General features: G+C 40.7%; 1 protein-coding gene across 2 annotated transcripts in view; it reads left to right on the top strand.

Moving 5' to 3' along the window:
- The window catches only part of tomm70a (translocase of outer mitochondrial membrane 70 homolog A), a 33,445-nt gene that overhangs the window by 9,503 nt on the left and 11,638 nt on the right, over positions 1-12,304 (top strand). For both annotated transcript variants that reach the window (XM_080431187.1, XM_080431186.1), the window contains exons 3-5: positions 5,677-5,803; positions 8,936-9,045; positions 10,046-10,194. In XM_080431187.1, coding sequence (XP_080287313.1) covers positions 5,677-5,803; positions 8,936-9,045; positions 10,046-10,194 — 386 coding nt within the window. The remainder of the gene's footprint in view (positions 1-5,676; positions 5,804-8,935; positions 9,046-10,045; positions 10,195-12,304) is intronic.

Genomic DNA, 12,304 nt, shown 5'->3' with positions numbered 1-12,304 from the left:
GGTAGAGCGGGCGGATGGAAGCCGTGAGGTTTTCCAGTTCGATCCCGGGCTCCCCCAGAGTTGGTGTGGAAGTGTCCTTGAGCAAGACGCTGAATTCCTCCGCCATCGGTATATGAATGTGATGTGATGTGTGTGTGTATGAATGGGTGAATGTAATGCACAATCTATGTAAAGCGCTTTCAGGTATTGACACTAACACCTGCCCGCCTGCCCGGGGCAGGTAAATAAAATGGTAGGGCAGTTGAAGTTTGCTATCTGGTTGCCCCACGGGCAGGTGCACATGTTGTCTCTCCAGCTCTTTTTATTAAACAGAAAATGCCTTTTCGAGTCGGGATACCAATTTTATCGAATCAGGACAGAGAACTCAGACAGGATGCAGATTAAACAAGTGAAATTGGAAGTGATGACACAAAGAAATGAGCATGTAAAATTGGAACTGGAATATTATAAAAATGAAGCTGATAAATGGGTACTCTCTCCTGATTGGCTGAAATGGTGTCACCTGATTCTGGAAGTTTACTTTCTGTCTATCAAAGAGCTGGAGAGACAGAGACACCCCTGTTACTGAACAAACACTCTATAGCAATGAGTACTATCAGAATATAGAGCTTTAACCCATAACAAAACCCTTTTTTTGTTTTAACCAAAAGATATCACTTACCCTACCTTCAACCCATAGTCATATTCATAGCTATTTAGATATTTGGCATACATATTGAAGTATGAAATTTTGTATCGTGCAGCCCCATAATTCCCAAGTAGAAAGTAAAAAAATAAGTGTTTAATTGAATGGTAATTCAAATTTAATTTAACCTATCATTTTATAAAGGACAATTTACTTTTCGGGCAAGTGGGCAAGACCTGTGCAGAGATGCTGCTAGCCCTGCGTCCTGCGTCTGTGACGCACATTTTTAACACATTGCATGCCAGTCGCGTAGATCTACGCGAACCTATTTAAAGCCGCAGCGTGCCAGTCGCGTAGATCTACGCGAACCGCCGATTCCCATGTTAAGTGCCCCAGGTGCACTTTCCGAATTTTTTTGATCCATTTCCGTTTCCGGTTTCCGGTCGGAAACGGAATTATTCGGGTTCCGTTTTTTTCGATCGTATCCGCTTCCTGTCTGGGATCCTGTTTAAAACTCGATTTTCTCTGGTTGTTGTTTTTCTCCTCGCTGATCACTGTTTACCGTTGATCGGGTGTAGCTTCAAGATGGCGGCACGGATTTGGAAACTGTTTTCGCTGGCCGTTTCTCACGGATCCGCTGTGTGTTTAGAACCAAATGAACGCGCACTTTTAACTTATTTAGCGAGGTCTGTGGCGACATGAAAAAAACTAAAAAACAACAATAAAACGCTGGCACTGGTGAGTACATTATGAGATTAAACTCTGGCATGGAATGTGTTAATAAAGGACGCATTAAACCAACCATCACAGCGTCCACGGGACGCATACAACCAAAGCGAGCCGCTAGCCACGCAGCCGTGCTCCAAACCGAGCCACCCAGCCGTGCACCACACCGAGCCGCGAGCCGCGCCCAAAGCGAGCCGCAAGCCGCGCACCAAACCGAACCGCGAGCCGTGCACCAAACCGAGCCGTGATCCGCGCAGAAAAGTGAGCCGCGAGCCGCGCACCAAAGCGACCCGCGAGCGCACACCAAACCGCGAGCAGCAAAGTGAGCCGCGAGCCGCGCACCAAACCGACCCGCGAGCCGAAACACGACACGTCGTTTTCAGATCGTTATTTTCGGTGCGACACAAGCATAAATCATTTGAAGGGAATCCCACTTTTTAAGAAGAAAACACCAGAGCAATAAATACTGCCGCAAACATCTACTTTTCTTAAACAAATATCTCTGCTCCGTTTACATTCTCTTCCACAAAGTGTTGTTGTTCTTTAGTTCCTATCTATCTCTGCTCCTATGAAGTGTACATTATCTTTTTCATATTATTATGAACTTTATATTGTAGTTTGTACCCTGTATTCTGAGTTTGTGACTACAACAAGTAGCAAAATAGAATGTACATTAGGACAGTGGTTCTCAACCTGTGGGTCAGGACCCCCAGGGGGCTCCCCACATGATTTTGGGGGGGGGGGGTCCCCAGATGACAGTGAAGTCACAATTTAAGGACTTTTAAGATATTTTTAATACCTCAGGAAAGAAAAGAAAAAAGACTATTACTGCATCCAAACTAATCAACAAACTATACTATAAATACGGTCAAAATTGTGAAATAATATAAGAAAGAGGCGATCTACAAGCAAGGTGTTGTGAGCTTGTAGATTAAAAAAAAAAAAAAACGACCTTGTAGATCTGCTATTTTGACTATGTATCTGTTAAACTAAATTAAATGCCTCAACTGCTAATTCCAAGCGCTTCTCAGGGTGGGGGGTCCCCAGTTCAAATATGATTATTTTGGGGGGTCGCTGCCTGAAAAGATTGAGATCCACTGCATTAGGATATAATGTACACAGTCACACACACATAGAAGATATGGAGATTGGAGATCAAAGAAAACGATAGAATGGGGGGGGGGGGAGACGTGTAATTGGGGACCCATAAAATGTTTCTGGGACCCATTTGAATGACCACCTGTGGGTCCCGGGACCCATTACATTGAAAACCTAGCAACATCACTGCCTGTGGGCAAGTAGAAAATGACCTGTACTTGTACCTAGTACCTCTGAGACCTTAGTGTCAACCCCTGCGCTTTGGATAAAAGCGCTATATAAATGCACCATTTACCATTTTATTTGCCAATTAATAACCTGAGGCCCATTCTACAAATGCCTTCTAAATCGGTAGTTCTCAGCACTTTTTCAAGATTTTTCAAAAATGTTAAAGAATAGCAGATGTACAAGTTTGCAGCGTGTCACGAAGTCACGCGCTGTGAGCTTGTAGATCTGCTATTTTTGGATAGCCAACGCAAAAATCTAAAATGACAGATGCTTTCCCCGTTTTACAATTATTGTCCTAAACTGTTGCGAGAAGAACTCTGAAATATGTTTTGATATCGGAGCTGTAATGATGCAGTCAGCTCATGGCTCGTTAAACACACATGCACGCACACATAAGACTCATGATTTGATATTATCGGAATGTTTTGAACACAATTTGAATGAAGAAAAATGATGCGTTTAGTCTCTTGAGACAGACCGTTTGTTCACACGATTTCCATATGCATCTGGCATACAGTCTGTGCAATGTAGGGCTGGTAACTTTCCTCAGAAATGATAATCGAATATTGGTCTTGAAAATTGCCAGATATTCAAATATATTCGAATATTATTATTAAAAAATATATTTAAAAAAACAGGTAAAAAACATATTTTGTTTGTTTTTATAACTTGATACACTGTTTTTTGTATTGTCCCAATAAATATTAAAAAATAACTTAATTTTTTTAATTCGAATATACATTTTCATATTCGAATATACATATTTTCCCCATATGCAAGGAATATTCAAAATTTGAATATTAATTTACCAGCCCTAGTGCAATGGAAGCGCTGAAAATGCAAAGAAACTACAGTTGAGGCGGATGATATTTCCGTTTCGTCGTTTGTAATCGCGTAAATCTGTCCTCTGTCCTGTAAATGAAATGAGTCAAAGCATTTATAGCTTACTGTTTAGCTTTTCAGCAACGAGGCAATTCAATGTGCTTTACACAGAGCATCAAGCAAAGGAAACACAATTATGAAATGAGTAAATGACATTAGGATGCAATAAAACTAAAGAGGTAAAAAATAACAAAGGCAGCGGAAAACAGAAAGGTCTTTAACCCATTAAGACCGGGAACGCATCTGTGTGTCATTTTTAGATTATTTTGGCTATTCAAAAATAGCAGATATGCTATTTTCTTTTTTATCGTGACAATTTGTGCAAATCTTTGAATATATATTTTTAAAGCGAACATAATGTAAGTCAAATCTTTGCTTCTTGGGAATTTACAAATGTCTTCTAAATCCTAACAGTTGTTTTGAAAAACGTTGCTATAATATAAGTGGTTCTCAAACCTTTTTCATGTCAAGGACCCCCAAAATGATATGTATTTGTCCGGACCCCCATCTCAAAATATGTTGTTCCAGGGACCCCCAGAAGCAAAGATCTGAGTTACAAATGTTCGCTTTAAAAATATATATATTCAAAGATTTGCACACATTTTCACCATTCTTTTCACAAAAAATAGCAGATCTACAAGCTCATAGCGCGGCACCGAGTAGATCTGTAGATCTGCTATTTTTGAATAGCCCAAAGAAATCTTAAATTGACACACAGATGCGTTCCCGGTCTTGATGGGTTAAAATAAATAATAGTGGCAGCATTCGGAAGCTCAAGCTGTCATTAAGATGACAGCTTGAGCTTCCGTTCGAGGCTTCCAGGAGGCATAGCTACAGATTCTCTGTGGCATTTGAAGATTGTGGAATTGTTGACTGGCTTTAGAAAATACATTTTGGTTCGCTTATGTGCAAAATGTGTTTGGAAAATGATTGGCTAGATACGATCTGGCCCTATTGTGCTCCAGGTTGCACTCTTGGCATTGTAACTTGTTTTTAAAATAATGCTGTTGAGGATGAATGGAGGAGAACAACACGATGACAATTTGCAAACCGATTGGCAGAAAGCCATGCAATGCTGACAAATGGCCTACTTAAAATGTAACTCCAGTTTCACTTTCACTTTTTACTGTTCAAATGTTCAAGTGTTATTTTTGGATTGTTTGGGTAATTATCATGTTACGATATTTCATTACAACCCTTATTTGATGTGAAATAACGGAATACTAGAAATACAGACATACAAGGTCATGGAGAAATACACCATTCACTCGAATGCAAACTCATCTTCATTGTTTGTGTCATCACACATTTACACCAAAGTGGGTACAAGAATAGTACTGAGGTATTTACTGTATGTAGTCAGATGTACAGCAGGAGCAAATATACAGTATTCCTCAGTCTATTGTGCTTTTTATCAAACATTATATGTATAAGGATGAAAGTCTGATCATATTAACCATGTAGGGGGATATGTGTGTATACAATCAGCACAATCACAGACATGTTTTTAAACTTAAGACCGGGAACGCATCTGTGTCATTTTCTGATTTATTTTGTCTATTCAAAAATAGCAGATCTACAAGCTCATGGCGCGGCACCGAGTGCAGAGTGATCTACAAGCCCGAGTGATGAGCTTGTAGATCTGCTATTATTTTTTTGAAAAATCTAGAAAATGTGTGCAAATCTTGAATCTGAATATGTATATTTTTTTTAAGCGAAAATCTTTGCTTCTGGGGGGTCCCTGGAACAACATATTTTGATGGGGGTCCGCAGCCAAATACATATCATTTTGGTGGCCCTTGACATGAAATTTTGAGAGCCACTGATATTATTGCAAAATAACTTTTTTTTTTAGGATTTAGAAGACATTTGTAGAATCCCCCAGAAGCAAAGATTTGAGTCAAAAATGTTGCTTTAAAAAATACATATTTAAAGATTTGCACACATTTTCACGAAAAATACAAGCTCATAGCGCGGCACTCGGTGCCGCGCTATGAGCTTGTAGATCTGCTATTTTTGAATGGCCCAAAGAAATCTAAAAATGACACAGAATGCGTTCCCTGGTCTAAAAAGGGTTTAATTGGTGCTAACCTGTGTATAACACAATGTGATTTCAGATGAAATGGGCGGAGGTGGTGCAGGACTGCTCCTACGCCGTGGGACTGAACCCCCGCTACGTCAAGGCTCTGTTCAGGAGAGCCAAGGCTCTGGAGAGGCTGGACAACAAGAAGGAATGTCTGGAAGGTGATGCACACCCTCCGCCTGCTTGTTTGTTGTTCCACTAGTTTATTATAAAGTCTAAATGATGGGTCTTCAACAGGGGGTCCAGGGCCCCTATGGCAGTGGTTCTCCAAATGATTTTGGGGGGTCCCCAGATGATTTTGGGGGTCCCCTGATGATTAGCTTAATGTTCGACATTGTTTTCTGACTCAACAGTTAACAAACCAACATACAGTATAGAGACTTCTAAGACCTTTTTAACTCTTAAACTGCCAGGGTTTTTCAAAAATAGTACTCAAAAACTGCCAGCAGTTTACATGGTAACACATAGGAAAAATGTTATTTATTTCTCCGTTTATTTTTTAACATTGAAGTGAATGGAGCAGCAACTTTTTTTGGAAAATGTTATCTCCTGGTTCTTTGTGAACGGAAAAAACAAAAAAATAAAGAATAATTTTAGTTTTTTTTTAATTTAGTTTTTGATTTAAAAACGTTTATAAACGTTTTTGGCAGGCAGAGAGTTAATACCAAAGTGTCAAATATTACGTAAGAAAGAGGCAAACATTGTGAAAACAGCCGATCTACAAGCTCACAACGCCTCGCAGTGGAACCGAGTCAAACTAAATGTAATGCCTACAATTCCAAGAGCTTGTCAGGGTGGGGGGTCCCCACAGTTCAAATTTGATTATTTTGGGGGGTCGCAGCCTGAAAAGTTTGGGAACCCTTGCCTATGGGGGTCATCAGAGTTACTATGATAGCAACCCCCTAAATATAAATTTAAAAAAATAATGTGTAAACAAACCGAACATTTAATTAACACAACACAGATAGTGCTGTCAAAGAAATGTATGAAGTAGAAAGACAAAAGTTGTGCACATCCAGTAGTCGCTGGTGCAGTGCAAAGTAAGTAACGAGAAAAAGAGAAGATCTGCACACATGACGGGTCCATTTGGTTCCATTTGTACACTCTCAGAGTTACACACCCCGTAAGGGGGCCATTTGGAACGCCCTCAAGGACCCATGAGGGTCCCTGGACCACACTTTGAGACCCACTGGTGTAGCAGAGTGTTTCCAGTGAGCCAACATGCTCAATATCAGCACCCTGACTCTGTTTGACCAGAATGGAACAGAACCTTCATTAGTATCATTGCTACACCTGTTAAGGAATTAAGAAGAGGCCTAATTTCTTTCCAATATGGCTGCTGTGCATAGAGCCTATTAGTTTGGCTGAAACGTTGTGTACCTGACACTTTTTGCACGGTAGAATATTATTCGGAGCAACAAGCCGTGTGCTGATCTAAACAAATCTACGAAGCCATCCAAGCTGCTGCGTCTCTTGGAACAAAGCCAGAGGCACTTAAAGAAAAGCCAGTGGAATTCTTCTAAGCTAGTCTCAAATCTGTCGACGGGTCAAAGACTTTGATGAGACCCGATCAGCTACATTTGGTGAGCTAGCTTTGAAAGAGTCTCATCAAGTTGCATATGGAAGGTAAAAAAAGAAAGTTTAATGTGCAACACAATTTGATACAAATTATGTAGTGGGCCCCTGCTTTATCTCTCTCTCTCAGCGAAGGGGTCCCTGGAAAAATGTTGGAAGACCCCTGGTCTAGATCAGTGGTTCCCTTTTCATATTAATAGTATCATTAAAATGTGAGTGTTTTGCCATCATTTGGGGCTCCACGAGTTGAGAACCACTGGTCCAGATCTCTCATTGGGCTTTTTGTCATCAGAACCAGCAGTGTTGATTTCGTCGACTAAAACTATGACGAAAGATGTTGGTCGACTACCTTTTTTCACTGACAAACTAAATAAAAACTAAATAAAAACTAAGCTATGATGACTAAAACTAAGACTAAATATATTATACTAAAATGTTAGCGAGAGACGAGTGGAGAAGAGATCCAGTGGAACTAAAAGACAAATCATTTTATGTTTGGTTGTTGCGTGTGGGTGTCGCGCTGCGACGCGTTGTGAGCTTGTAGATCGGCTATTTTCAGCATGCCACCAAGTGTAAAATCAGCCATTACGACACCATCAAAATACATTTTAGTCGACTAAATCAACTGTAGATTTAGTCGACTATAATCTTATGATATTTAGTCGACTAAAACTAGACAAAAATTATAACATTTCAGATGATTAAAATATGACTAAAACTAAATGGAATTTTATTCAAAAGACTGACTAAAACTACATCAAAATTTGCTGTCAAAATCAATACTGAGCACCAGAATAAGGAGTGAGGTGAGCCGGTGACGGCTGCGTTTGTCCCATCTTTGTCTTATCTGTGTCCCCGCAGACGTCATTTGTCCCATCATTGTCTTGTTGTGTCCCTGCAGACATCATTTGTCCCATCTTTGTCTTGTTGTGTCCCCACAGACGTCATTTGTCCCATCTTTTGTCTTGTTATGTCCCCACAGACGTCATTTGTCCCATCTTTGTCTTGTTGTGTCCCCGCAGACATCATTTGTCCCATCTTTTGTCTTGTTGTGTCCCCACAGACATCATTTGTCCCATCTTTGTCTTGTTGTGTCCCCACAGACGTCATTTGTCCCATCTTTGTCTTGTTATGTCCCCGCAGACATCATTTGTCCCATATTTTGTCTTGTTGTGTCCCCACAGACATCATTTGTCCCATCTTTGTCTTGTTGTGTCCCCGCAGACGTCATTTGTCCCATCTTTGTCTTGTTGTGTCTAGGGATGGGTATTGGCAACAATCTCACGATACGATACGTATCACGATACTTGGGTCACGATACGATTATATTGCGATACGCATCACGATACTTGGGTCGTATCACGATATTGCGATATATTGCGATATATTGCGATATATTGTGATATATTGCGATATATTGCGATATATACATAAATCACAACTACATATTGTTTATATATACACTACATATTGAGTAGCTGCAGATCTGTGATAGGTTCTTTGAATGTTTTTCATAAAGCCTGTATCTGAAAAAGCAAAAAAAAAAAAAGTTTTTTTTTTTTTTTTTTTTTTTAATCGCGATATCGATACTGGAGTATCGATACAGTATCGCGAAATAAAATATCGCGATATATCGTGATATCGATAATATTGCCCATCCCTAGTTGTGTCCCCGCAGACGTCATTTGTCCCATCTTTGTCTTGTTGTGTCCCTACAGACGTCACAGCCGTGTGCATTCTGGAGGCCTTCCAGAACCAGCAGAGCATGCTGCTAGCAGACAAGGTGCTCAAGCTACTTGGGAAGGAGAAGGCTAAAGACAAATACAAGGTACTTTGGAAACTTCAGCCATATTAACCACTTGAACCCTAGCGTCCCAGCCGTCCCTATTCTGGGCGGTAGTGTTGATTTTGACAGCAGATTTTGATTTAGTTTTAGTCATAGTCTTTTGAATAAAATCATATTTTAAAGTCATATTTTAGTCATCTGAAATCTACAGTTGATTTAGTCGACTAAAATGTATTTTTCCGGTGCCTTGATGTGCCTTGACGTAATGGCTGATTGTACACTTGGTTGCATGCTGAAAATAGCCGATCTAGAAGCTCACAACACGTCGCAAGCTTGTATTTTCAGAGCGCAACCAAACATAAAATGACTTGTCTTAGTTCTACTGGAGCTCTTCTCCAAGAAGTGAACGCGAGTGTCAGAACTCTCTCTCTCTCTCTATGGGTCTGGTCCAGTGTGAGAACTCTTAATTTTGTTCTCAACGCTGGTTTGTAAAGTCCTCTGAGAGTATGCTAGTGTAACCAAATGGAACCGTTGGAGCCTTTTGGCTACATAATGGATAAATGAACAAAAATAGACACATTTAACCCATTAAGACCTGGAACTGTGTCATTTAGATTTGAGCTAAAAAAGCATTATTTTACACTTTGGGCTATTCAAAAATAGCAGATCTACAAGCTCATAGCGCGGCACCGAGTGCCGCGCTACGAGCTTGTAGATCTGCTATTTTTGAAAAATCGTGAAAATGTGTGCAAATCTTTGAATATATATATTTTTAAAGCGAACATTTTTAACTCAAATCGTTGCTTCTGGGGGTCCCTGGAACTAAATATTTTGATGGGGGTCCGCGGCCAAATACATATCACTTTGGGGGTCCTTGACATGAAAAAGATTGAGCACCACTGATATAGAAACATACGATTTTCTGAATACTGTTGAGATTTAGGAGACATGTAGAATCGGCTTCAGGTCTCAATGGGTTAAACGTCATGTTCTTGAAAGTGGTCACCAGCTGACTTTGTTCTTCGCCCCGTTGACCCTCCAGAACCGCGAGCCGCTGATGCCCTCCCCTCAGTTCATCAAGTCGTACTTCAGCTCGTTCACTGACGACATCATCAGCCAGCCCCTGCAGGAAGGAGAGAAGACGGACGAGGACAAGGACAACGAGGGCGAGGCGGCGGAGGTCACCGGCAGGTCAGGATTAAAACATCTAGCGTGCTGCGACGTGTGTGGAAACCTAGCATACATGTGTGTGTGTGTGTGTGTCACACCAATGGCGTTCTAAGCAGTTCATATCCACATCTGTCTTTAAGCCATTAAAACCGTGTCATTTTAGATTTTAACCATTATTTCGCATCACTTGGTGCCGCGCTATGAGCTTGTAGATCTGCTATTTGGGAAAAATCGTTTGTGCATTTGTGCAAATTTGATTATAAACATTTTTAACTCAAATCTTTGCTTCTGGGGGTCCCTGGAACAAAATGTATATAATTTTCGGGGTCCTTGACATGAAAAAGTTCGAGAACCACTGATAACGTTTTTCAGAAAACTGTTAGACACTTGGAATACATTTTTAGAATCGGCCTTAATGGGTTAATGACGATATGTAGCCTCTTGACGTGTCTTAAGTTGTCCCACCTTTTTTAAAACGAACCGAACTGAGTCCTTCAAGTGGACAGAGAGAAAAGGGACTGTTCTTTTTGTATCCAGACTGTCAGTTCATTTGAAAGAGGATTGATTCTCTTTCTGGTCCACTTCAGCTCTGATGGGTCCACACACTCTAGTCCTATACACCAGAGGTCTTCAACAGGGGGTCCGGGACCCCTAGGGGGTCCTCAGAGTTACTACAGGGGGTCCGCCGAATCTTTGTGTCATTTTTACATTAGCCACGAAGCATCCCTATTCTGAGGAGAACTTTAGCCAAAAATAGCAGATCTGCAAGCTCGCTTGCAGATCTGCTATTTTCGGCAAAGTGGTTTGGTATAGGGGAAAAAAAGAGTGAAAGTACAGAGTGAAAGGTCAGGTTTACTAAGTATTGTTTAAGTTTATGGTTAAATGTCTGTAAATACACATTAACATGAATCCAACATGATAGTGCTGTGAAACACTGCAGTCTATGAAGCTGCCTATGAAATCTATAAATAAATACAAATGTATATACAATATATAATGGGGGGTCCCTGCTTTCTCTCTCTCTCAGCCAAGGGGTCCTTGGCCTGAAAACGTTGAAGACCCCTGCTATGCACTATAGTTTTAGGGTTGCCACCTCCCGAGGTGGTCTGAGTGTACGGTTCACTTCAGAGGGGTCCGAGTTTTTTATGGTCCACATTATGCACGAAAAATAGCCTAGTCATGGTCTGAGTCCACTTCGGGGGCTGAAAGTGTGAAAACTTCCTAACAGCTCCCCTGTGTGCTCATCAAAGCCATCTAAGCAGCAGGGTGAAGCTGGAAAATACTCCTCCTTCAGTCACTAGGAAAATCTCCCTTTCAAAAAGTATTCACCTGTTTCCTAGGCTTTCCACTTCCTGTGTGTTTTCCACTTCCTGTCGATTTGATCCAATGAAATCCAATGAAACTGGTCAGATGACTAATGATATCCAATGAAATCCGACAGGAAGTGGGAAACACACAGCCTAGGAAACAGGTGAATAGAAACAATGGAGCTGCCTCCGTGCGCTGATGCAACACATTTGTATGCTATCACTCTGGCAAGATATTATGAATTTCCACATCATTTGCACATTTATGACGACACGTTCCTGGGTTTGGAACCGCAGCTTGTCAGCTCGAGTTCACTTCAAGTTCATTGTCATTTTACCATAAATCTGTACGCTGGGCAGAATGAGAGCATTTCTCAGTGTTTCCCCTTACAATTGTCCAGTCCTGGTGCCCCACAGGGCCAACAATATTCCCCTTTTTATGCAAAAAAAAAAGCCTACGCAAAATACCCATTCATTCGGAAATCAATAATGATTTGATTTTGGGAGCTTATGCATTAAATGCAGCTTATTAACTCCTTGTGATCATTATGTCTTGAGTGAACAAAATGTGTGCAATCTTTACAGTACGCCATCCTGTGTTGCTGCGTCTGTTTTAAGGGGTTTTCAGCATGCACCACCAGGCCTGATAAACAAGTATTGGGGAAACATGATATCTGTACAAAATACATTGGTATCGTGGGATGGCAATTTACAAAGGTTATAGAGACGACGTGTGTTATAAATTTCCGTTGTCTGTTTTCTTCATGCAAAAATACAGAGTAAAGTGTGCAAAGACTTTCATACTTGGTTGTAGATCGGCTATT

Source organism: Gymnoscopelus braueri, assembly GCF_963280865.1.
Source record: "Gymnoscopelus braueri genome assembly, chromosome: 6".
In the NCBI taxonomy this organism is placed as follows: Eukaryota; Metazoa; Chordata; class Actinopteri; order Myctophiformes; family Myctophidae; genus Gymnoscopelus; species Gymnoscopelus braueri.
This window is presented reverse-complemented; position numbering and strand designations above follow the sequence as displayed.